Source organism: Ceratina calcarata, unplaced genomic scaffold (genome assembly GCF_001652005.2).
Source record: "Ceratina calcarata isolate Rehan_Ccalc_2016 unplaced genomic scaffold, ASM165200v1 scaffold48.2, whole genome shotgun sequence".
Classification (NCBI taxonomy): Eukaryota; Metazoa; Arthropoda; class Insecta; order Hymenoptera; family Apidae; genus Ceratina; species Ceratina calcarata.
The window spans coordinates 1,083,229-1,106,094 of record NW_017172225.1 but is presented as its reverse complement, the minus strand read 5'-3'; the positions used below and the strand labels follow the sequence as shown (position 1 = coordinate 1,106,094).

Genomic DNA, 22,866 nt, shown 5'->3' with positions numbered 1-22,866 from the left:
CGCATTAATCTATAATCTAGTAACGATCTTAGAGGTCACTGACTCCTGCGACTCTCTTAGGCACAGTATCGAACAACAGTTTTTTATTTCCTCCTTTTCTTTTAGGCACAGATCCCTGTGCGTAATCTCAATACAACAATACCTCCGCGGAAAAAGAAACGATAGGGAAATGTTCATTTTTATGAAAACAATGGACAAACAAAGAGATAGTGTGCACAAACGTACACTCCTGTGCACGTATACAAAGTCCCCGTGGCCTTATTTCTTCTTAAATCTCGCTTTCTTCGATACCACCACGGCGTTCGACGGCGACTTCGGGTTCGACTGATTCTTGTGTTTCTTGCTCTCCACGTGCTGAGCAAACGTACTCTCGGAGTTTAAAGATAGATTGCACGGTGCACAATAATACTGGCCTGCAAACAAAACAAGTTCGAGGAGGATTAGACAACATCGCTTCGTTTGAAGAAGCGTATCTTACCTGATGGTGTTCGGTAAATAGAGTAATCTATGGGTCCAGGAGTGGCAGGTGTCGCCTCGCTTTCGTTAGCTACAAAATCCGTACGGTAAATATAAAAATTGACGAAAGTGAGATTTCTCCGTAAGAATTTTTTTCACCGTTTCGATATCGCGACATTAACTTACCAAGCTCGGGCACGGGCAACCCGTTTAATCTGAGCATTCTCAGATGCCTGGCACCTCGCTTATGCGTTTCTAATTGGTCCTGGCGATTAGCCGAGACTCCGCACAGGTCGCAACGCAACGGCGTTGGGTACGGCGGAGGGGTGTAGATGGACCCTGGAGGTTTCCCCGGGGCTGGTGCCGCTGCCGGGCTGGCACCTTCAGGTACTGTCGGCTGTTGCGCCGGTGGTGATTGCACTTCTGGCTGAAAAGCCAACCCTATCCCGAATCGACCGCTCGGATCTAATTGATATTGATTTTGATTTTGCGACTTCTTCGATGGCCTGCAGAATTCAACGCTCTGCTACGATGATCTTGTCTGACACAGCTACCATTCTAAGAATAATTTCAGACAAGTATACATCTGTGTACCTCGCACGACGTCCGCCGTTCGCCGCTCTAATATGTTTTTTACCAGCGTAGTGTTGCGTCGCGTCCGTCTGCGACGTGAACCATGTCTTACAGATCTGTAAACGAAACGCGAGTTCACTCGGTCGCCTAAATTATTACGTTCCAACTGCTTACATCGCAATAGTTCTGCCAGTCAGTGGTCGTACTGGTCACTTGGCCATCCTCGGTCTTTTGTCTCTTTACGCTCTGGTTCAGAAACATAGAAACTTTTTTCTGATGCGGTTTTCCGTCGTAATGCAATTTCGCTTGTAACGTAGAGTTCATCTGAAATTGTTCATTCTTTCAAGCATGGTGCGCAGCGTGTTAACGTTAAATAAATTCAGGTGACATTCAACAGAGTTTTTGTATCGTTTAAAGTAATCGAGCCTTACGACTGCATTGCACAGATCGCATTTCAGCGGTTTCATTAGTGTCGACAGTTCCCTCTGGGCGCTCGCAACTTTCTCTACGAAATAGAAACATAAATCAATGTTTAATTAGCTAAACTGCCGCAGGAATCTGGAATCTGATTTCTCGATGATACGTGACACAATTAGACTGTGGATTTCTAGGCAAAATAAAACATATACGATATCAGTTTCAGAAGTGTATTTTGATATTCTGGTTAATGTAGCTCTGCACATTCAGCGAAATTCACAGTCTAGACGTAATACAAATGAAATTCTCAATTTCTGTCAGCATTTTACTTTCACAGCAGCCAGCGGAAACATTTTCGAATTACCTGCATCTTGCGCGGGATCGATGAACTCGTTTTTTCGCTTGTAATACTTGTTCTTGGCTTTGTTCTGTGCCGTTGACGACGCAACCGTAGCAACTGGTTTGTAGGTCGTGTCGTACCATCGCGCGTAAAGATCCGTCGTGTCCGCGTCCGTCGGTATCCACCAGGGCGTCGGTTGTCCAGGGGTTTGCGATGGTATCGGGTGCATCACGTACGGTGTTGGCACCGGGAACGGTGTTTGAACTGTCGTCGTTGCATTTACCGCGGTTTCGTTGGTCGTAGTTGCATCTATAGATATTGGTTGCTGCTCGTTCGCAACCGGCACGCTGTTGCTCTCCGTCGTTGCAACAGGCGGTGGAGGCGGAGGAGGCGGTGTCAGGAAACATTCTAATCCTAAGAGTTTTTCAAACCGTTTACGAAGTTCGATGACAAAACGTACAAGTACACGTGGTTAAATTTGGGGCAATAAAAAGCATTCGGAGTTTAAACAATGTCGCTTATACACTGTTCGAAATAATTAATGGGAATTTGTGGAACAGCCAGGTTGGGCGGATTAGTAAGAACGATAATTAAAATACAGAATGAGAATATACAATTGTCATCGGTAAGATATTTAATGAGACGTTGGGCAAATCAGATACTTTTCAGGGCCAGTGTAAGATCGGATTTAATCGGTTGTAACGCTGAGACTAATTCTGTTAATTTCGAACAAGTTCGCGTACATAAAAGGTTTAATGTCGGTCATTTTTACTGGTAACATCCCAGATACATTTGCCAGGATGACAGCACGCTCATTTCGCTTATCGAGTGCATACATACCGTACCTGCGCTCTCAGGGCCGAGCGGAGCTGCTTCAGCACCCGCGATTAAGTTTACGCGATCGAGATAACGGCGGTGATGTATCAGGCAAATTAGACGAAAAAATTAGTACGCATCACGCGAAACGAGCCGGCTCGAACGCGGTGCCGATCGATGTAATCGCCGTAAAGTATCAACAATCGTATCACGTTCCGTCCGACCGGTAACCGAAACGATAGTACGCGATACGAATAATGTACAACTCGTTCATATTTCCCCGCCGACGTTTCATTTATTATCCATTCATAAATGTTAAACCCGAGTTGTATCCGTAAAAATGCGAGACTGGCCGGGCTCGTACGTGTCTGTTATTTTATATTTTCAGCAATCAGCTGATTTCGACCCGACGGTAAACGAAGAGACATTTGATTCCTATTTTAACTTGGAACTCCACGTGTTCGCAGGACGACGTGATACGCGTATTCCGCGGCTTGTTTTGATAATTGATCGATGTAGATGTATCCGGTTATTTATAACGATACTCGCATATTCGCGCTCGCAAGCGATATGCCACACGTACGTGTTTTCTTCGTTTAAATTTTTACGGATGCATGAATGGAACGTAGAGGATTTTAAGGATCGAGGTGTATATGGAGGATTGTCGATAGTTGTTTACTTATATTTCAATAGATTCGCTAGGGCACGTATGAAAACGCGAACCGACGGCGACGGTTCGTTTTCCCAGGGATCGAGACTCACCCGGTATTTCTGGATTTTCGATGATCTTCGCGCTGGACATTTTCCAACTTAACTACCGCGATATTCTTTATTGTTGTCAGAGAAATGTTGACAGGGCGAGAATGTAATTACGGCTTGATAAGAATGCTCGTTTTCTCAGAGTTTACACTCGCGAATTAGCTTTGCTCTCGATCGCTTCTTGGCACTTCCCACGATACGTTGCGGCATGATATCGTCACGATGTGTGTATCATGTTTGACTGTCAATTATTCGGTCGGATAGAAAAGTTTGTGAGGTTAACACCTTACGTGCGATTGATGATGGCATATGACATCATTTAAGCGCCATCTACTCGGAAAAGTATTGTCAAAAGAACAGGCGGTCTCTTTGATCCTGTCTACCACCGCTTTCCTTCACATTATTAATCGGTTAAAACATGCGGTGCATACGCATACTTGTAGAGCTAATGTGTACTCTAAGTACACAGGAACGTTTCCCAGGAGGGAAGACATTCTGTCTCATTTTTTCCCACGTGTAGCAATTACCACAGAGATGAGATAGAAATTGATCTCTCGAGACAAGCTCTACGTGTGTACGATACATCAAAGATTTACAAGGATTAACTTTCCTATCAATTACGGTGCCTTCGGCATCAGTTATGATTTAAATGCATGCATAATTGCTAGGAGTTTAAAAAAAGTTTCTCGAAAATTTCTAAGACCGGATGTACAGAATATACTATCCCTTCGACTGTTTGCCCTTTGCACCTTTTAAACGAAAGACTAACAAACAAAATAAAAAATTGTTTGTACTGGACAAAACTTACGCGACTACTTTGCATATATAAAAGCAGCAGCGAAAAATTTTGACAAGCGATCCGACGGACATTACGCGACGTCCCGCTTTAATGCAAGATGGCTACTAAAGCTACGTACGTCGGTCGTGAGCTGTTCGAAATTATTAGAACTGTCATAAAAAACTACGATCCTTCGTGGTCGAGTACTTGAGAATTGCTTGGCCAAGAAGGATGGAGGAGAAGGTCGAGTTGTTGAAATGTCTCGAGGAAAAGATAAACAGTGGCAAGGCCACGGTAGACCGATTGAAACTTCTGGGAAAGATTGACGGGGTTGAGAAATTGATACGAAAGATTCAGCAAGAGATTAGGTTTTTAGAAAAGGTACGTCTCCTCGAAATCATCGCCGAGTTTCAAAGTATACGCTTACATCTTTCATCAGTGTCTGTAACATCGGGAAGTCGTTCGAACATCATGATTGTAACGCTGTAAATGTTCTCATAAAGGTACAATGTACAGGAAACGTAAAGAAAGAACATCTGCAGAGCACAAATTTGATTCATCTGAATGCGATCGTAACACGGCTCTTCTGTGTTAATCAACCCACCAATGTTATGAAACCTTTTAAGCATAAGAAGTCGAGATTAGAAGTAGATATAGTGTACAATGGTGGTGCATCATGGGTAAAAGTTATTGCTAGAAATGCTAGAGCTCTCACATTGATTTCGATGGGGAATGGAGAATATGGGCAAAAGTCTGTGCTCGATCAGGCCTCCAGTTACTTGCAATGTGCAAAATGTTATCTATACTTGTATAGACCACCTGATGTTGTATTTCACTTTGCTTATGGTATAGAAATTCCATTGGCCAGACGTTTAAAGCAAATGGGAGTGATCATTGAAGGGGACATAATAAAATGTAAAGATGTGCATGGTATCAATTTTTACTAGACTCTTAAATGCATGAACGATATCATTTGAGGTACTCATTATTGTGTCTATTTTTTGGAGGCAGACAATGGGGACAAATTATTTACGGAGATGTATCCCTTAGAAACCGCTGAGGAATCTGTGAGCGTAAATTCAGATCTAGTTGCTTTTAATGCATCTTCTTTAAAAACTGAGATAAAACTTCTTAGTTTGGATGTGTCAACTCTATTGGCATACGTGACGAACATGACTAATGGGTACGATCAGTTTATTTATCAGGAACCATTGCTCACGCAACAAGCAGAGATGGAAAGAAAACGGCCGGTGAAACCGATTTTAGAGGAACTGTTTCAAGGGAAAGAGCTGATCGTTTGTCAGACTGCGTATGAAAATTTTATGAACATCATCGGTGTTATCGGTGGGCCCAGAGAGACTGCCAGGGCAAAAGACTTAATGAGCAAAGTACGCATTGTCAACGATGTACCAACCGGTAGAATAATGGAGAAATTGAGTCTAGGCGGTAAAATTAAGAATAGATCTAGATTAGTTTTTGCGACGGGGGAAAATATGAAAAGCATCATAGTATCCGCGAACGAAGGATTCGTTAGAGCAGCTCGTATGCAGGTACAAATATTTAGGTGTATCCATAGGCTGTAACAGTTTCAGACGATTTTAGTAATCATTTTTCTAGGGCATCGAATGTACAGTCTTTTTGCACGAACCTAGATCTCTCTCAGAGATTAAAGAAGGGTATGCAACGAAATTAAGTCCATCCTGATATTGTTTATAAATGCATTTTAAATTGTTACAAGAGAAATATACACGAGGATTATTTATTACAATTTAGATGATTGAAACGCATATCCAGGCTCTCCTCGAATTCTGAAAAAGTAAAGTTCGATGGCTCAATTGTAACAGAAACGTTTGCGATGTAAATCTATCGTACCGTTAATAAATTTATTGAAATGTGGATTTCTTTCCTTCGCTAATCGAATGTACTCTTTATATTTCGTCTCTTCTCCGAGTTGCTTGTAACATTTAGCACTGTTCAGGAGGGCTTTTAAATTTGTATTATTCACTTTCAATGCCCACTCACAATCGGCCAAGGCTCTCTCAAATAATCCAAGCTGAATGTACGATAAAGCCCTGTTATTCCATAACACGGCCGAATCTTTGCGTTGCTCGATCGCTTTGCTGTAATATGTTACCGCTTTCTCGTAATTTCCCTCTTTGAACGCCCCGTTACCAATTGTTTTCAACGTTTCTGCTCGCTCGTTTCGAATCTTCCGATCCTCCGATCTTTGCTTTGCATCTTTTTCTACGTTTTTCATAAACACCTCTACGCAAAAATATCTTTGATTTCGTAAAGAATACGAAAACTGAAGATATTAATTACCTTGAGACGTTCGTTCCGGATTTTCGTCGACCAAACATTTATTAATCACCGTACGATCAGTTTTTATTTTTAACTCAGTGTTTTCGCAAATAGTTTGTTCCGGTCGGCTTTCTAATATTTCATCCGCCAATACTTGCCCATGTATTTGTTCCTCGGGATCAGAAGATGCCAGTTTCTTCACAATTTTTTCTTAAATAATTACATTTGTTTGATAATTGTACTCGTAACCAAGAGGATTAACACTTACCAACTTCATTGACACGCTGCATAAAGTTCTGGAACTCCTCTTCTGTTCCATGCCGGTCGACCGACAGATTGTCCATAATTTGTGAACCTTCTATCATATTTTTATCGAATTGATTATGTTTCAACGAGTTATACATCTTTCAATAGATAAACTCAGAGTAAATTGATTTAACTTAAGCTATAATTCGTTTCCATAGCAACACGTACATACATTTATTGAGTGTGGATACATGTGTAGGATAGGGTACAGATAAAATATGTTATTTTAATTCGATTTATTATAAAAGGAACAAGATCATGTAAGAAAGTAACAAGTTACATAGATGTGATGAGCTATGGTTAATTTATATATGTTAAATTTTGCAGTGTTTTTAGTTTAAAAAAAGTATTTAATCACATGAGTTTATTCAGTCTAAGTATTATATTCAAAGCAACATATATCAATGATTTCAATTAGAGAACGTGATTGTTTCATTCATTAACCATTGGATCCCTTTCTTGGAGGATACTCTGATAGTGTCGTGGAACTGTAGAACTTTGGATCCATATTTTTCATAGAAAACATTTGAGATGATCCAGCCAAAATTTCAGCATTTTCATTCTCAATTTCTTCAACCTCGAGGGGATCCATATCGGCATCTTCTTCTGTCTCGAATATGTCCACTTCGTCTTTTATGAAAACTGCACATTTCATAGATTCGTTGCTTTCTGAATTAGTCCTCTGTTTCCTTCTGTCCAGTGGTTCGTTTCTTTGAGGCTGTTGATTCGATTTGCCAGCCGTGATTTCTACTTCATCCATAATACATAATTTTTTTAAGGGTAGAGGCTTATCTTTGCATATAGCTGATAAAACCCTGGGCCAACTAATTACAGGTTCACAAGCTTCTTTCCTCTTCTGAAGCGGTGGGTTCCCAATTCCTCTACTGGTACTTGGCATATCGTTAATGTCTACAATACTGATCCCTGATCTCCCGGTGTCTAGTCGTTGATTTAATAAATTAACATTACCCTCCTCGCTTTTCTTGGCAGCTTCTTGTGGAACTTTATTTCCACTCTTGTGAGTGTGAGTAGCCGGTGGGAATCTCGTCGTTTGGTTGTTCGTTTTATTTTGCTGTCTAATATTCGGGTCATGATCAGGTACTGTTTTGGTGGGTAAACTTTTTGGTTCCTCGATTTTCAATCGGGATACAGTGGTCGTTTTCCTAGACGAGTCGTGAGGCACAATGTTCGATTCACCGCCTAACACGGAAGTTTGAATGTGCCGTAGTCCCGTGACTTCCAAAATTTCGGCCAGTTTCAGCAGCCTTCTAACCTCACTTTGAACAACTTGTATCTCGCCGCAGTACATAAAATTAATGATAGTCTTTAGATCGTCCGCTTCGATATCGTGAAGAATGATCATAGGGTGAGGATGCTCGTTGGCCATGAGTAGCCGACGGAAGAACGAACTTGAATTGGCCAATACCATCTTGTGACATTTTAAAATCGTCCCGTCCTTACATACTAAAGAAAGATCCACAAACTGTTGCTTCTCATAACACGTATCGAGCGAAACGGCTAAATGCGACGGGAAACTGTGCCACTTTAAGCTCAACACGGTGTCCTCCCTCATTTTAATTATTATAAGTAACTGATAGCCTTCGATCTCCGTTAAAACTTACGGGTACGCAACTAACGTTTATGACAACAGACAGCCATGACACGTGCCGCTGTCACTGTAACTATTTCTAAGCGTCTACGCGTTTCGATGTATAGACAGTATTTTCTAATTTCTGAATGTTAGGTTTAAAGAGAATTGTCGTGTGCTCGATCGTATGATGAAAGAGTAAGGAACACGATTTACACGGCGATGGCGTTCGAAATAATTGCACGAAACGTCTAGACTCGATTTAACAGAAATCCTGCTTTTTAAAAATAACTTGTATAGCAATCGATTTCTAGCAGTTCGATGCCAAAATTATCTGTCGGCTCCTGCCTAGAGACCGTCTCTAAAAATAACGTTTTGCCACGAGTTTAAAATTATTTCAAAACGTGAAATTATTTCCTACGCGATCAATCGTTTTATAGTTTACGTTCCGACTCGATCCAGAGTCATCGAACTTCAACGATTGCTTGGGTGTATGATTATTGTTTGACATGAAATTTCATTGCACCAATTCGTTTACTGTACCGTTCTTCTGATAGAAATTACATGTTCGCATAGCAGATGAAATTGAATTTTGATCGTGGCGCCAGTCGAAGATGGACAGCGCCATCTTGTCCTCGCGATGTCTCGAAGTCGACATACGTTTCGCGACTCTCGATGCCAATTGAGTTCGATAATAGCAAATGGTCGTTTAATAACAGATGATTGAACGCGTTCCGCCGCGCGGCCTAGCATTTATCTGTCAAAAGTGTTGACGGCTGGTCGTTCGACGATGAGCCGGCAAACGCGTGCCTATTGACTGTACCGTGCCACGATTGTAGGTTATCTAAACGAATACATTGATGAATAGTCGTGCGTGTACGTTTGTGCGTTGTACGTTGCGTTTACTGAGCGGCACAAACGCATCGACCGTAAGTGTCCTTTGAATAATCGCGTTCATTATTATGTGATCGTGAATAGTGACTGAACGACAGATAGAGTAGACACGAAGAGCCTGACCGAGCGCCGACGGTACGAGTGAACGAAACAAGGGAAAATGCGAAATCTTCGAGCCGATGTTTCCTGCTATCTCATCGTGGCATTGCTTTTTCTAGCGCCATTCGTTAACGCATCAGGTATGTGCGAATGGATTCTCCGAAACGATTTCCTAGCGAATCAAGCGAACCGATGTTCAGGCCGAGCGAGACCGAAATTGGTTCATTCAACCGAATCATTGGGGTCACCCCTGTAAGGCTACAATAGTCTTCTTCCGCTTTTTCTTCCTCCTTCCCTTCGGGTTTCTCTCTCGCCTCCTATCTTCTTTCATCCCATTTCTCTCGGAGTGCCCGTGTCTCTTTTCTCGTGGTCCAGAGATTTAGTCCCCTCGTGTGCACTTTTTCGATCCGACGGATTGCATTCCTGCCTCCCTCTTCTCTTTCAATTAGATTCTACGGAATATCATACGAGATAAATAATTGTCGGATCGGAAGCTTGTTAGAGTGTGACCAATTAATTAACTCGACAATTGTGGATGTTCCATCACGATTATGGTATACGCGATGCTTTATCAGCTTCTCTGAAATCTACGTGTTTGCGAAATCGTCTCACATCGGATCGCTCAATGTATAATATCATAGCGTGTCATTTCGCAACGTTGCACCGTTAAAAATAACGAGGTTGTGCAAGAGGGAATTTTTTGGGAAAAAAGATCGTCCTCCTTGGCATTTTTATTTTATCGTGACAAGGACGCTCACAACGAATGAAATGAGTCACCGTGATAACGAAAACCGTATATAGCATTTTAATTTTCTATATTGAACCAGTGGTAATAGTACAAAATAATGTTTGCAAACAGTAAGCTAGGCGTAGTAGATATGCAGTAAATTAACTATGTAACCATTCCATTAATTATTCCACGATGTTGTACGTGGATACAATTTACTTAATGGTTGTCAACGTTGTGTCGTCGGTTAAAGAATTCTCGGTGTATTTACATAAAACATTTGCACTCATTCCCAACCAGTGGAATTCATTTCCAACATTTTATTTTATATACTTTACGTAATTATTTTCGGCTGTGTCTTTCCTCGGCAATACAGAGACCAACAATCTTTTCTCGAAGCACAGATGCACGAATGAAAGCTCTCATTGTCCAACTGACCTATGAATTTTATCACAGAAAAAGTTCATCAGTGATATACGAATCGAAGTGTTTTCGTGCTCCCGATGTTTTTGAGGCCCGCGAATGCTAGTAGCTTATCGAGTTAATGCGACACCATCGATTTAAATCAAAAGAAAGTTTGTTAATTCGTCTCGCTCAACCTCGGCGTAGTTAACCCTTGTATTCCAACTGATAAAATGAATTCGCCTCAATTAAATGATTCAGCCAATCTCGCAGTGTCGATAGAGTCGCAAAGATACCACTCAAAGGTACCACCGAGGTGCCTTTATGTCTTTTGTCCAAAGGAAACGAAAGATAACGGTGTTCGACAGATAACGATAAGCAGTGACGAACAAACTCGTGATCAACATATTCATGCGAAACCGTCAAGCGAGCCAATTAACGACCAGATGGTGTAAAAATGAAACATTTGCGATATCAATTTAAAAACTGGAATTGATATCGTTTTAAGATTAAGGATGTGTATATGCTTTTGGTCTGCCGCACATCGAACGCAGTATTTCTTGTAAATCCATAAAATCTGCGTTAATACATTTAAATTGACTCGCACACGTTATCAGTATTAAAATGCTTGAACGACCGATTCGTCACGAACGGAGCGAAGCCCCCGTTCCGTCGTGACTGATATCCATATCCATTAACCTTTGTTTAAACGAATCAACTAGGAAGGCCTTCCCTGCGTTCAATCTTATCTCGACGCAATACAACTCGTTGATAGCGTTTCATCGATCAGGGACGTTCGTTTCTGTGTTCGCAGGCAACGTGACGAGCTCAATTAAATCGTGCAACATCTACAACGTGACACTGCAATGTGGCGAGAACGAGAGATGCTTTCAGAATTCGAAGAACGACACGGGAGAATGCGTATGCAATTTGGGCTACAAACGGGAAAATGAGAAGTGTGTGCAGTTTGCAACAACCGTTGCCGTCGTCACTTCCGATCCACCAGACGCCCAGGAGAGTTCAGGTGGTGAGTACATGAAATTTTGCCCGTTTAGGTGGCCGTCGCTATTCCCACCGATTCTTAAGACTGTGTCGTAAACGTAGTCATTCGGGATGCCACTATCGGTATCTCTTCTCCTTTTTTGCCTCCTTCGATTTCTGGAAATCACTTTCCCGTTTAGGTGGCCGTTTTCGGTCCCAACTGTGGCCACATAAGTGGGCGCTGTACATAATTAAAAATGAAATACGTGATTACCAGAGCGTAGATTGTTATCCAAGAAACTTTGACAAGTTCAATTTTAGATAGAAATTCTTTGTTGAGGAACGTACGTCGGTGAAACGAAGTACGTAACAGTAAAACAGGACATCTGGAAAATGAGATTGTTTCTGAATTTTGTGTAGGTGGTTCCGTAGCCGCCGGTTTGTTAATACCGACCTTCCTCGTAGTAGTCAGTGTCCTGTTATACTTTGTCGCGAGACGGTACAAATTGCTACAACGGGTGAGACAGCTTCGTCCAAATCGTTACGGTAATGTCCTAGTCACGCGAGACGACGACGACGACGACGATCCGCCGATAGCGTAAACAGGTATTCATTTATCTCTGCGTGTGCCGTGTATAAAGTTTTTATCGAAAACGCTCAGTTACACAATTCGTAATTAGAATCGACAAGCTTTGAGTTACCACAATGAAAATGTATGGTATCGTTTCATCTTCCGCTTATACAAATCCCTGGTGGAAAGCCCTCGATCGAACGTAATAAATAGTAACAGATATGTAGATGAAGCGTTGAAAGTTTCTCTGTTCAAACTGCACGTGCAATAATAGTTCTCGTATTTTTATTTTTCACGGGCTCTTACCCACTGTCTATTGCTGAAAGACATTTCGCCAGGGATCTCGTTGAACAATTCTTGAGGCTCGTCTCGCTTGGGGAACAATATTGTGTAACTCTGTGTACATAAAGTTTAGGTACAAGGTACATGAGAACGTCGTCGCGAACTGAATTAAGAGGCTAAATGCAAAATAAAGTGATAGCATAAGTGGACGTGTCTCATGCTTTCATCGATTTTAATCTCCTCGTTTAGCGATCCCACTGACGATTAATAATTGCGTGATATATCTTACGTTGTTCACAAATTACTCTATTTTTTATAAAGAAAGAAAAGCATGAGCGTGCTACCACTTGTACGATCACTGATTCTATGTTTATACACAATGGTTGTAAGGGATGCGGGATAAACGACTGCATTTTCAATAGTTTTTAAGAACACATTGAAAGCATAATTTTTTACGATGATATTAATAAGCTGGTCAGTAAACTTCACGTGTTAATAATATCTTGCATAAAGGACGGTGACTAACCGCCTTGCTATGTGCAAAATTAGTATCTATTTATGTTCTTAACAAGGTTGTAATTTCGATCGAATTTTGTGCACGCGACGCGATCGATTATTATATTTTTTTTAAATATATGACAATTAGTATACGAACATTTTTTATTGATTCGAGTATCGAGTCGTGTCGCGTGGATATCTCGTCCTCTCCGAATGTCTTGTTCTTTCTCTCAAAACGTGCATTACTTTACCAAAGAATAAAGGTTCCAGGATTGAAACGGTAAAAAGTTCGAAACGAAATTTAATGAGTCGAAAGTAAGCTTTCTTCGCGATTGGACTAGAAACCTCAAGGCTTTAGGAGTGATTGCATTTATACCAAAACAATGTTACACTGTCTTATCTCTTGTTCGATACTGTTTTATTTTTTTGTAATATATAACAAAATTTGTAAATATAACTTTCCGCCATTCCGCGGGTTGCGTATTCTTGCCAGTCAATCATTATTTTTTCTATAGCATAATCTAATCGTGATTCTGGAGAAAATTGCATCGTCTATAAATATTCCTAAAAGAAAAATGAGGGCTCGCGACAAATGATTGAAATACGTATGCGAGATTTATATATTATATATATATCGTATATATATACACATATATATATACATATATAAATATTTAACCTATTCTTGTACTCTATCATTTTTGTACAGAACTACGCACTAGAAAGCTAAAAATCACATAGCAATTAGCCGGTGCTCGATCCGATTCGGCATCGCGAGAGACAAGATTCCATATTTTTATAGTTCGCGGGTACAAATCGGGAAAACGGTGCAACTGGTACTAGCGAATTTATTGTTTCTTAGTTACGTATCGCTGCGATACATCGCAAATAGCATCGCTCTCTTTTCACTCGTTACAACTTTTAGGCAAACACTCTTACGATTTGACCACCGAGACCTAATTGTAATTGTTACCATTTTTTCAAACACAGTCACGTCCACGCATCTCCAAATTGAAATTCATAGAGAATATTTTATTACACAGATTCGACGATTCTTCAATTATCACTTGTTCCCGCGTGCGCGTGGCTCTGTTGAGTTGCAAATTCTACTCTGTGATGTATTTTACGTTAGATCCTTGACGGAACCCACTCATTATAATTCACATTCTATAGAAGCACAATCTGTCTTCGATCGTAAACAGAGAAGGTATTGTTCTTCGACGGTGCGACATTATTTACGCAGCGAAACTTGGACAAACGTTGCTTTCTGCATTGTAACTTCGGTAGCCGATTCGTGGACAAATTGAATTTGTCCGCTTTTAACAAATGCATACAAAATGTATCACCGAAATTAGATCGGCAGCGACCGCGACGAACAATTTGTAAATATTCAACTTCGATAAATATGAAATAGGAAATAAAGAAAATAACAGTGCAAAAGTGTTTAATTTATTGATCATTAACATGTCCTCTTCAATTTATCCTGTACGTTTGTTTCTTTTTTAATAAATTTCGAGATCGTAGGATTTATTTTTGTGGGTCTCTTTCGTAGCAACCTCCACGCGGTGAGACCCGGGCAATTTACATTATTTTGCAATATAATTTATTATATTGGATAAAATAATGTTAAGCAGATAGCTACGACACTAATCTTCTACATTGTCTATCAAAATTTCATGATGATATAACACATTTTTCTCAGTTGCGTTAGTTTGAAGTCGGTATAAAAATATTTGGATATTAAAAGTTAAATTGGGCGAGTAGAAGATTTGTACATTTAATTACATTAATTCCCCTCCCTCCTCCTGTCGCGTTTAGCTTCGTCGTTGCGTGCATCCGCGCGTGTTCTTGCCTGTGTGCCTAGGTGCGTGCTGGTTCGATGAAGACGGAAATAAAGGAAAATGAAGGTAAAAAAATAAACAGGTATACTTTTTCATTTTTTAATATCGTACGTCAAGGTTGGTATAATTTACAATGCGTTAGAGGTAAAATGCGTATTCGAGAAAACTTACTCGCTACGAAGAAGAAAATAAACGATCGAGACGACGAATATGCTTTCGTGGAAAATTGTTTTACACGCTTATCACGCTTGGGGTAATAATTTAATTGTTAGGAATGACAATAATCGTGCGCCTATTTACAAGTCGAGCCGAAAGTAGAAAGTAGATTATCCATAGTAGAATATTTTTATCGTTGCGTTTGATTAGTTTTCTACTTTCAAATATCTAATGAACGAAAACTATCTTCCTGTCTCCTCGTATGAAAGACATCGAAAAGTTTGACCACGCGATCGAAGGTCCGATAAATTCATTTATCCCAAAAGAAACTCTCATCGATTTTAAGCGTTTCCTTCAAGTACGATTAGATGTTACCGAGTGTACCTCACTTGTTTTTGCACAGCTTACGGAGGAAGTTTGAAAGCTTTTTAATATTACTTAGAATTTAATTCAATAGCCGGTATAATCGTGCCACGGTCCTCTCTGCGGCCTGTACTGTGCCCCGCTTATCTGAATCGCCTCGGGCGTTCTGTAATACACGGTTCTCAATCTGTCGTTGTTGTTCACGGTCGGCAAAAATTGCGGACTGGGCACGAACGGCTTTTGCTGTTGCTGCTGCTGATTACTCACAGGTCTCGAGACTTTGTAATTATTCTCAGACGATTGCAAAACCGCGTCCCTGCCAATTTGTCTGTGGAGAGGTAGAACGAATCCACTCGGCAAATTAGTCTCCTGATTCAACGTGGGCGTTAACGCGTCGTTCAGAGTGACGTCGTATTCGCTCTCCGGGATATCCTGCAGAGGATGAGTCACCTCGTTCAGCCTTTGTTTCACCCTGAAACTCTGAGGACCCGTCGGGTGCTCCTGAGTCTCCTCGTTCTTAAATCCCGTGGTCCCATAAGTGTTTGGATTCTCGTTCACCGTCAGTCTTCCCTTCGTGTTTCGCGTAGAACCTGAATTCTGCACGTTTCTGTCACTGTTCTGTGCAGGATTCGAGTAATCGTCCGTGAGCCATTTGCCTAATCCCTCGTCGTAATTCTGTCTATCGTCTTGCTTCGATTCCCTGATAAAATCGTCGAGCGCGGGTTTCTGTGCCTCTTCGCGTTGTCTGTCGGTAGGTCTTCGAATCGCAGGTCTGACTAAGGACGTGTCGTATTCCTCTGGCCTGCGCTCATTTTCGACTTGCACAGTTTTGTATGGATCGTAGTTCTCCTTCTCCTCTACTTTGGATTCCTGATTAGATTCGCGGCTCGTTTCCTGCTCCTCGTGCACGTAATAACCTTTGGACCTCTCTTGGACAGATGGTCTGTCCGTTGCTTTATCCTCCTCCCTCTTAGGGGTGGTCGCTTTTACGCCGACCGGTGACAGACCCCTTGGATTGGGATTGCCACCCCTGGAAGGCAAGAAGGGTCGTTTAACGATGCGAACTGTGGTTCGAGGCGGTGGGGCGGGTGGGTCTTCAGGCTCGTCGTAGTAATCCTGCGAATATTCCTCGGAAGCAGTCTCGTAATGAGCCTGTTGTCTCTCGTCCTCGTCCTTCTCCTGATAATCCTGTTGACGTGGTCGATACTCCGTGTCTTCGACTGGCGTCTGTGTCGTCGGAGTCTGAACTGATTTCGGCTTTTCCGTAAGGACTGACCTCTCGGGTTCCTTCGTACTCGATTCCTTGTGAACGAGTTGCTCGGGCGTGCACGTGGTGGTAGTTGATGTTGTGCTAGTCCTTTCATAATTATTGCCCCGTCTGGGTGGTAAATCGGTAGCGTCTGGGAGATCTTTAGATCTCGAACCGGTTCTAGGACGATCGATTTCCCTGTCGGACGGCCGATACGGTCTTTCTTTATCGTCCTGCATCCTCGCGCGATCCTTGCCGCGATCGAGGGCTCGATCCCTTCCCCGATCTCTGTCGTAAAAACGATCTCTTGGGCGATCGTGCTTCCTCGGTCGCGGATCGTCCTCGTCGTCTCGATATCGAGGTCTGAAGCGAAACGTTAATACCGTAAATTAATTAAATAGTCATCGCTCAAGCACTGTTAAAGGCATGTATGATGTTATGTACTTGTCTCGCTGTATCGTTAATTGCGACGATGTGGTTACAACGAACGAAGATAATTGTACCAGTGTTGTGTACGTACGTTATCTTACCTGAGGGGTCGGACCCTGTCCCTTTCCGCAAAGTCGTAAAAGTCGTCTCTGTCTCTGTCCCTGTAAGATGGTCTCCTTCTCAGCGGTCGTCGGATCGGTCTTGGATCCTCCATTTCTTCCTCGTAATAGTCATCTTCTGCGTCCATGGGCCTTCTGCGAGGTTCCTCTGTAAAATAAATATTTCATTTGTCGAATTTGCCCTGCGACAATATTCCCGTATTAAAAGACAGGAAATTACCAGTAGATTGAATGTTAGTATTTTTGTAAGCGTATTTATCTTGCTCGGAAAGCGGCACGGGTCTCCGAATTTTAGGCGGAGCTCTCGGCCTCGCGTACAGGGAAGTCACAGGTGCCGACGGTTTCACCAAAACGTCTCCACTCGTTGCCGCACCTACTGGTACAGCGGCAGCTTCCTTGTCCTCATACTCATCCCTGTATCTGGAAAAGTATTCTTTTTATCCATCATTAACATAAAACCTATCGGTGCGGTCAAATGACCGTTTTTGAGATTATTTTTTATTATATTATTTAATTATTACATGATAATTATTTTGTGTTTTATTGCCTATGCTAAATTCTGTATTATCTATAATCAACTGAGAAAGAATATAATGTTTATTTGAAAAGCGGTCATTTGACCGAAATCGGTAGAAATAGGTATATATAAAATGTCGGTAGATTTAGTGTTAAATCAATTAACAGAAGTATAATACCTTTTATCGGAGTGCCGACGGTCCTCGGGGTCTCTGATCCTTCGGTCGTCTAATTCCGTATCCTCCACTTCTCTAGACACGGTTCTCGCTCCTTCGGGATCTCTGGCTCGCACTCGAGTGTCCTCTTCTAGAGGATTTCTAGGCCTCGCAGGATCTCTCCTATTGCTCCTACTAGGAAATCGATCCCTGACACTGGTGTCTCGATCTCTCTCGTCTCTCGGTGCTCCCTCTCTAGGCCTCGGGGCATCCCTTTCTCGGAAGTCACGATCGCGGTCCCTGAACTCACGATCTCTGTCCCTCCGGTACTTTCGATCTTCGTAGTCGTAATCATAATCGTCCCTTCCATATCCGCGTGGCCGACTGTAATCGTCGTCGTAATACTCTTCGTCGTAGTAATCGTACGCCGGGCGTCTTCTGAACGGTCTCCTCCTCCGCGGCGGCGGGTCTCTGTCCCTCGGTGATTGACGTCCGGCAGCGGTCGTCACCGGAGCGATAGTGGTCGTCGTCGACGTCGACGTCGTGGACGTAGTCGTCGCTTTATATAGGGCATCGTTTCTGTGCCAATACTTCTTCGAATTGGTGCAGTCCACTTCGGAGACGAAATGACAGATGAAAGTCTTCTGGTCGAAGGCTGTGAAGTTCGCGCAGAGGAAGTCGTATCGTGTACCGTAGAGGCAATGATGATACACCTTAAAAAATGAGGAGTATTAGTAGATTTTCGATGGTCTCGCGATTTGCATAAAAATTTGAGTGAAATTTTACTGTCTTCCTATCGTTTGGCCAAAATTTCTGATTTAACGACGATGTTAACACACTTCTCGATGCGACGCTAGACCGTAGCTTTCACACCGTGACTACGTGAGCGCGAGTAATTGCCTCGGGAGTACACAGTCGTAGACTCTCGTTGCACGTACAGGTGTACTCGCGTCTGTAAAAGTATCTACGATTGTCTGGCACGTATCGTCGTGTCGGATTATCTAAAGGAATCATCTAGAATCATTCAGAGCACGTCTCCGCTCGTTTCGGTTTCGGTTTCCCTCGGCCGTCTTCCGAGAGTCGAACTTCTCGCGATCTTACCAGACGACGTCCGTCGATTACACTTCCGTCAAATTGATCGTTCTCGAAATCTTTCGTGACGTGAAGAACATTTTTTTCAACGCGTTCAGCGAACTCGAGTTTCTCTATGCTTTGGTAATTTTATTGGAAAGTCCTCCGTTCCAGATTGCAGGAAGTGACTCGTTGCGCGTTTGCATGACAAGAAGCCGGCCTCGGCTCGAATTTGTTCTTCTCGAGTTTCACGATGATAGATCGCGGATCTTGCTCAACCCGTTAAATGTCAAACGTGCTCGAGAATTAGCCAAGCCTGACCACCGAAACTCGCCGATTACTAATTCGTTCGAGCGGAACTTTCCCGTTCAGTTGCAAAACGTTCGCGCGATACATTTTTCGCCCGATATCCGGTGTTGCTGCCCTGCGGATCTCCGACATTTGCATGACAATGGCTCGTTCGGCGTAAGACAATCGATAAGGAAAGAAGTACTTTGCAATCGCTTTCACGATCCTCGAGATAGGCGAATCTCGAAACGGTCAGGGACGGGAAGTGTATCGAACCGCGAAAATCTCCCCCTTTCCTCTATTTTCCAGCAGTCTCTCAGCCGTTAACGGGAAACTCGCGTTTCCTCCCGACTAAGCTCCAAAATACAGGCAACAAGTACCGCGTACAACAATTCGTCGTCTACGGACCGTGACCAACGGCCGATTTTAGATACCTCGTCCTGTATTAATTTCTCGGGGTGTGTAAGGGGAAGCGCGTGCGGTTCAGTTTTGGATCGTTGCACGCGACGTCAGAAAATCTTTCTCCTTTCGTCCAGATGACACTGACTTTCCTTTTCACTAGAGCGGTCACGGTGCCCGCTTTTACTCTTGCAGTGGACGCTTGATCGGTCCCGAACGAGTTTCCAGAACGAAACATGCGTACACGAAACTCTCGTGTTCCGCATTTATTACGGCAGATACAGGATTTATATGGAAGTGCAGACCGCGATATGTACTGATTTATCCCGAGAAACTGGACCTTATTAGATCCGCTCTTAAAATGGCCAGCCGCTGATTAGACGCGGCTACCAACGATCGCTTGCCTACGTGCATCCGTTCGTCCTTGGTCTCACGGTTTGTCGCGCGATTCATGCCCCCCGACCATTTAGCTCTCTCGGTGAGAATAAACTCGTTCAAGATATTCGCGAAGTTTTAACATGGCTGTTCAGACGCCGTGCATATTGCTCGGCGCTGTCCACATAGTCGAAAGAAAGAGAAAGCCTGCGTCGCCGAGAATAGCAATTGATACTCGTGCAATTACGAAGAAGCTTCGTCATTCTCACCTGACATTTGTGAGGCACGCTGGCGTAGAATCCGTCGTGCAACCCGTCGCACTTGAAGTCTATGTCCTCCGGTATGCTATTGTAGAACGGGTAATCGCTCAGATTGTACCCGTTCAATTCGCGCGGCAGATTCGGGTCCCAGATGTAGTCGATCTGCGGGATGCCCGTAAGGACGTGCCCGGTAGTCGCGTTCGCCTCTGCGGTATTAGCCGTCGCAGTAGTCGTCGCCTGGGGAAAATTAAAACGAGAGGCAGTCAGATATACGAGCGTCGCTTTTGGTGCCCGCAACATCGTCCCGAGGCGGTGGTTATTCAACGCTCGGTAAATTAACTCGGTAACGGTCAGTGATGAGCTCCCGGATGATGTCACTCATAGTTTAAATGTGAAGGTAAACCTGTCGCTGGTTAGACGTTAATTAATTTCACCGTGAGTCGCGTCGATTATTATTATTAGTCGAAGAAAAATTGAGAAAGCACGCTTGCTTCGGCGATGGGCAAGTTTTTTGTCGATAATAGATAGAAATTCGTTTCATGGTATTCCGCGAGCCTTTTGATGTTAATTCAATTTGTCTATGAACTCAGTATGCTCGTTAAGCAAACGAGGATGTAACTGGATAATCGGAACAGATGCGTGGTCGTGACTGTATCATCACTAGGATTTGCATCATCGAATGATGAACGATCCGTTCTATTTCTGTGTAGATAATAGAACCGAGGTGCATCTCGTAGGATCGTTATTAGCGATCACGTTTACGTCTCGATTTGAACAATCGGAGGTGATTAGAAAGTCGTGTCACGAATTTACCTCGGCATCTTCGTTCTCGTTTTCCTGACCGCGGCTCCCCTCGGTCGTGGTAGTCGTCGTAGTCGTAGTCGACGTCGTGGCGATCTTGAATTTCGGCCTGTTCGGCTTGCGCTCGGCCGCGAACGCGTGGGCCAAGAGGATTCCTGAAATTCGGACGCAAACATCGTTTTTATTCGTTGTGCATTTTCTCATTTAATGGGAACGTCCTTTTTCGTCCGCGAATAAACGAAATAAGAACGAAGAAACCGGTTGCGAGTACCGGTCGAATGAGACCCGTGGCCCGATCTCTTTGGGTCTCTCCTAAATCGTGGGGACCGTTGAAAACAGCAAACGGGACAGACGGGTTCATACTGGTTAGGTGGTAAATAATCAAAGATGTCTGTACGCATCCACGTGGATTGTGCAAGCGATGAAGAAGCGTCGTTTCGTTGCGAAATCGAGCACCCGAGGAGAGAGACTCTCGGTACGAGTGTCGCAATTTTTCGCGGCGCAGGTGAACGGTTGGGTAATAATTGTTTTCAAGCAGATCAAGGCTGTGCATTGATCGTTTTCGTTGATTTATGAGGAGATCGTGTGTGATACTATCTCATTGAACGGTAGAACCCGTCCAAGGGAACGTAAGAAGTCGTTTCGTGCATGTCTGCAGATCTCACGTCTGTACGTAGAAGCAACTTTAGGAACTCTGTTCATATTTGCGATCGGTGTTCCGCGATGGCGCCTCGCCTTAATCAACTTTAATTAACGGGAAATCTCTGCCCTCGAGGCTCGAACCCAATTAGATTGAACCGGTTCAAGGTCTCCGATCGGCGAGAACTTCTCCAGAACCAGATACGACTCGTTGATCGATGCAAAAACAAAATACTTTCGCTCAGGCTTTCCAAGGAGGCGTTCAAAAAGATTCGATGCGGGTGTCTCTATAGACGCTGGCCGTCCTCGATGCTGAAAAAGCACGTAGCCCGGTGACCGTTCATATTTTATAACGGGACCGCCGTTTTCCAAGCCGGGAGGATCGATGACGACGTTGCATAAAAATGAATTATGGGAACGCGCTCGCATTCCGTTTGTGGGAAACGTTCAGCGTGGGCACACCCCTGTATTCACTCTACTGGAAACGCAACGATTTTCGTGACGAAACTACGCCTACCCGCGGTATAAACAAATTGCTTAATCTCGATCACTATCGAACGATTGTCTGTCGTATTCCAATGGGAACGTCCTGACATTCTCGTTAAAAACGCGTCGACATTGATCGCGATAACCAAACCGCAGGTTTTTCTTCGAAAGAGAACGATTCACGGTATCGATCGTAGAAGTTGTGACACGCATATGAGTTTTAACATTTGATAAATTTTAAATACATCGTAAACGACGATCAGGTATTTCAATCGGTGAACCTTTCGCAATCGCTGTGCTTTCGAACAAGTTCCCGAAGGCCTCGGAACGCAAACGGTGGCCGAGCAGGTGAAGGCGTCGGGGCACGCGATTTAAATGTCGAAGTCGCGAGTCCACTCGAAATTCCACGTCTCCCGACAGAGAATTTCGGAGTCGCCCGAGGACAAAGGAAGGCGGGCTCGTTGATATGCACGGCAAGTCCATCCTTCTTCCCCTTCGTGGAATCTCCGCGAAGCTGTTTCGCGCGTCACGCGCATCCTCGCGCCGCGAATACAGAAGCGTGGCATCTTTTTATCGGTTATTTATGAAACACCGTGGTGGAACGCCGGTGTGAACGAACCTTCAGATGCAAAATTCTCGGATGGAAGGTCGACCTGTCTCCGACATTCCACTTCGGATATGGAAAGTCCAAAAGATACTAAGGACGCGACTGGCCGTCGCCAGAACTCTTTTTAATCCGCGTCGAAATTCGATCGGAGATATCGATTTAAGTTTTACCACCGGGAGACAGTAATAAAGAGTGGCCCGTGTAATCATTGGGACAGCGAATGGGACTTAAAACACAGCTAGAAGGAAATTGCATAGGACCTTTCTTGTATCAGGCAACTAGAGCTACAACTTTTGTTTGAAACATTTTTCGTTAAAACGAAGA

General features: G+C 43.2%; 7 protein-coding genes across 9 annotated transcripts in view; 3 read left to right on the top strand and 4 right to left on the bottom strand.

Annotated features, from left to right (window-relative positions):
- Positions 1-56: 56 nt before the first annotated feature.
- LOC108627653 (zinc finger protein 346) lies at positions 57-3,802 on the bottom strand. The gene is made up of 8 exons (XM_018028989.2): positions 3,365-3,802; positions 1,811-2,200; positions 1,461-1,534; positions 1,204-1,353; positions 1,051-1,145; positions 643-962; positions 479-547; positions 57-413 (listed from the first exon to the last, which is right to left on the bottom strand). Exons 1-8 carry the CDS (start codon positions 3,402-3,404, stop codon positions 259-261), a joined length of 1,293 nt encoding a protein of 430 aa, XP_017884478.1. The 5' UTR covers positions 3,405-3,802; the 3' UTR covers positions 57-258.
- A 419-nt stretch (positions 3,803-4,221) lies between these two features.
- On the top strand, positions 4,222-6,054 carry LOC108627927 (UPF0415 protein C7orf25 homolog). 2 transcript variants are annotated; one of them, XM_018029525.2, is made up of 4 exons: positions 4,222-4,520; positions 4,643-5,054; positions 5,151-5,689; positions 5,757-6,054. In XM_018029525.2, the coding sequence occupies exons 1-4, from the start codon at positions 4,371-4,373 to the stop codon at positions 5,841-5,843; spliced, it is 1,188 nt and encodes a 395-aa protein (XP_017885014.1). In that variant the 5' UTR covers positions 4,222-4,370; the 3' UTR covers positions 5,844-6,054. The 2 variants fall into 2 exon arrangements, with proteins under 2 accessions (XP_017885014.1, XP_017885013.1); XM_018029524.2 differs by having other exon boundaries at positions 4,643-5,069.
- On the bottom strand, positions 5,971-6,880 carry LOC108627928 (tetratricopeptide repeat protein 12). The gene is made up of 3 exons (XM_026815880.1): positions 6,709-6,880; positions 6,462-6,650; positions 5,971-6,404 (listed from the first exon to the last, which is right to left on the bottom strand). Exons 1-3 carry the CDS (start codon positions 6,842-6,844, stop codon positions 5,971-5,973), a joined length of 759 nt encoding a protein of 252 aa, XP_026671681.1. The 5' UTR covers positions 6,845-6,880.
- Positions 6,881-6,967: 87 nt separating this feature from the next.
- LOC113464676 (modifier of mdg4) lies at positions 6,968-8,876 on the bottom strand. The gene has a single exon (XM_026815724.1). The coding sequence runs from the start codon at positions 8,317-8,319 to the stop codon at positions 7,186-7,188; it is 1,134 nt and encodes a 377-aa protein (XP_026671525.1). The 5' UTR covers positions 8,320-8,876; the 3' UTR covers positions 6,968-7,185.
- Positions 8,877-9,064: 188 nt separating this feature from the next.
- On the top strand, positions 9,065-14,228 carry LOC108627931 (uncharacterized). 2 transcript variants are annotated; one of them, XM_018029530.2, is made up of 3 exons: positions 9,065-9,467; positions 11,271-11,483; positions 11,858-14,228. In XM_018029530.2, exons 1-3 carry the CDS (start codon positions 9,389-9,391, stop codon positions 12,037-12,039), a joined length of 474 nt encoding a protein of 157 aa, XP_017885019.1. In that variant the 5' UTR covers positions 9,065-9,388; the 3' UTR covers positions 12,040-14,228. The 2 variants fall into 2 exon arrangements, with proteins under 2 accessions (XP_017885019.1, XP_026671526.1); XM_026815725.1 differs by lacking the exon at positions 9,065-9,467 and adding an exon at positions 9,518-9,881.
- Positions 14,229-14,343: 115 nt separating this feature from the next.
- The window catches only part of LOC108627880 (uncharacterized), a 27,332-nt gene continuing 18,809 nt past the window's right edge, over positions 14,344-22,866 (top strand). The window contains exon 1 of the mRNA XM_018029449.2: positions 14,344-14,695. The gene's annotated coding sequence lies outside the window, so the exon portion shown is untranslated. The remainder of the gene's footprint in view (positions 14,696-22,866) is intronic.
- The window catches only part of LOC108627879 (uncharacterized protein DDB_G0284459), a 15,750-nt gene continuing 7,598 nt past the window's right edge, over positions 14,715-22,866 (bottom strand). Inside the window, exons 3-8 of the mRNA XM_018029447.2 lie at positions 20,823-20,965; positions 20,019-20,246; positions 17,641-18,329; positions 17,166-17,365; positions 16,928-17,093; positions 14,715-16,760 (exon numbers count right to left, since the gene is read on the bottom strand). Of these exons, the coding sequence (XP_017884936.1) occupies positions 15,236-16,760; positions 16,928-17,093; positions 17,166-17,365; positions 17,641-18,329; positions 20,019-20,246; positions 20,823-20,965 (2,951 nt within the window). The 3' untranslated portion in view covers positions 14,715-15,235. The remainder of the gene's footprint in view (positions 16,761-16,927; positions 17,094-17,165; positions 17,366-17,640; positions 18,330-20,018; positions 20,247-20,822; positions 20,966-22,866) is intronic.

Coding starts and splice junctions, on each gene's coding strand:
- LOC108627653 (XM_018028989.2), bottom strand. CDS start 3,404: ATGTCCAGCGCGAAGATCATCGAAAATCCAGAAATACCGG. Junction 1,535..1,810: donor CGATCCCGCGCAAGATGCAG/GTAATTCGAAAA, acceptor TCTATTTCGTAG/AGAAAGTTGCGAGCGCCCAG. Junction 1,354..1,460: donor GCGATCTGTGCAATGCAGTC/GTAAGGCTCGAT, acceptor GAACAATTTCAG/ATGAACTCTACGTTACAAGC.
- LOC108627927 (XM_018029524.2), top strand. CDS start 4,371: ATGGAGGAGAAGGTCGAGTTGTTGAAATGTCTCGAGGAAAAGATAAAC. Junction 4,521..4,642: donor AGATTAGGTTTTTAGAAAAG/GTACGTCTCCTC, acceptor GTTCTCATAAAG/GTACAATGTACAGGAAACGT. Junction 5,070..5,150: donor AAAATGTAAAGATGTGCATG/GTATCAATTTTT, acceptor TTTTGGAGGCAG/ACAATGGGGACAAATTATTT.
- LOC108627928 (XM_026815880.1), bottom strand. CDS start 6,844: ATGTATAACTCGTTGAAACATAATCAATTCGATAAAAATATGATAGAA. Junction 6,651..6,708: donor GCAGCGTGTCAATGAAGTTG/GTAAGTGTTAAT, acceptor TAATTATTTAAG/AAAAAATTGTGAAGAAACTG. Junction 6,405..6,461: donor TCCGGAACGAACGTCTCAAG/GTAATTAATATC, acceptor ATTTTTGCGTAG/AGGTGTTTATGAAAAACGTA.
- LOC113464676 (XM_026815724.1), bottom strand. CDS start 8,319: ATGAGGGAGGACACCGTGTTGAGCTTAAAGTGGCACAGTTTCCCGTCG.
- LOC108627931 (XM_018029530.2), top strand. CDS start 9,389: ATGCGAAATCTTCGAGCCGATGTTTCCTGCTATCTCATCGTGGCATTG. Junction 9,468..11,270: donor GCCATTCGTTAACGCATCAG/GTATGTGCGAAT, acceptor CTGTGTTCGCAG/GCAACGTGACGAGCTCAATT. Junction 11,484..11,857: donor CGCCCAGGAGAGTTCAGGTG/GTGAGTACATGA, acceptor AATTTTGTGTAG/GTGGTTCCGTAGCCGCCGGT.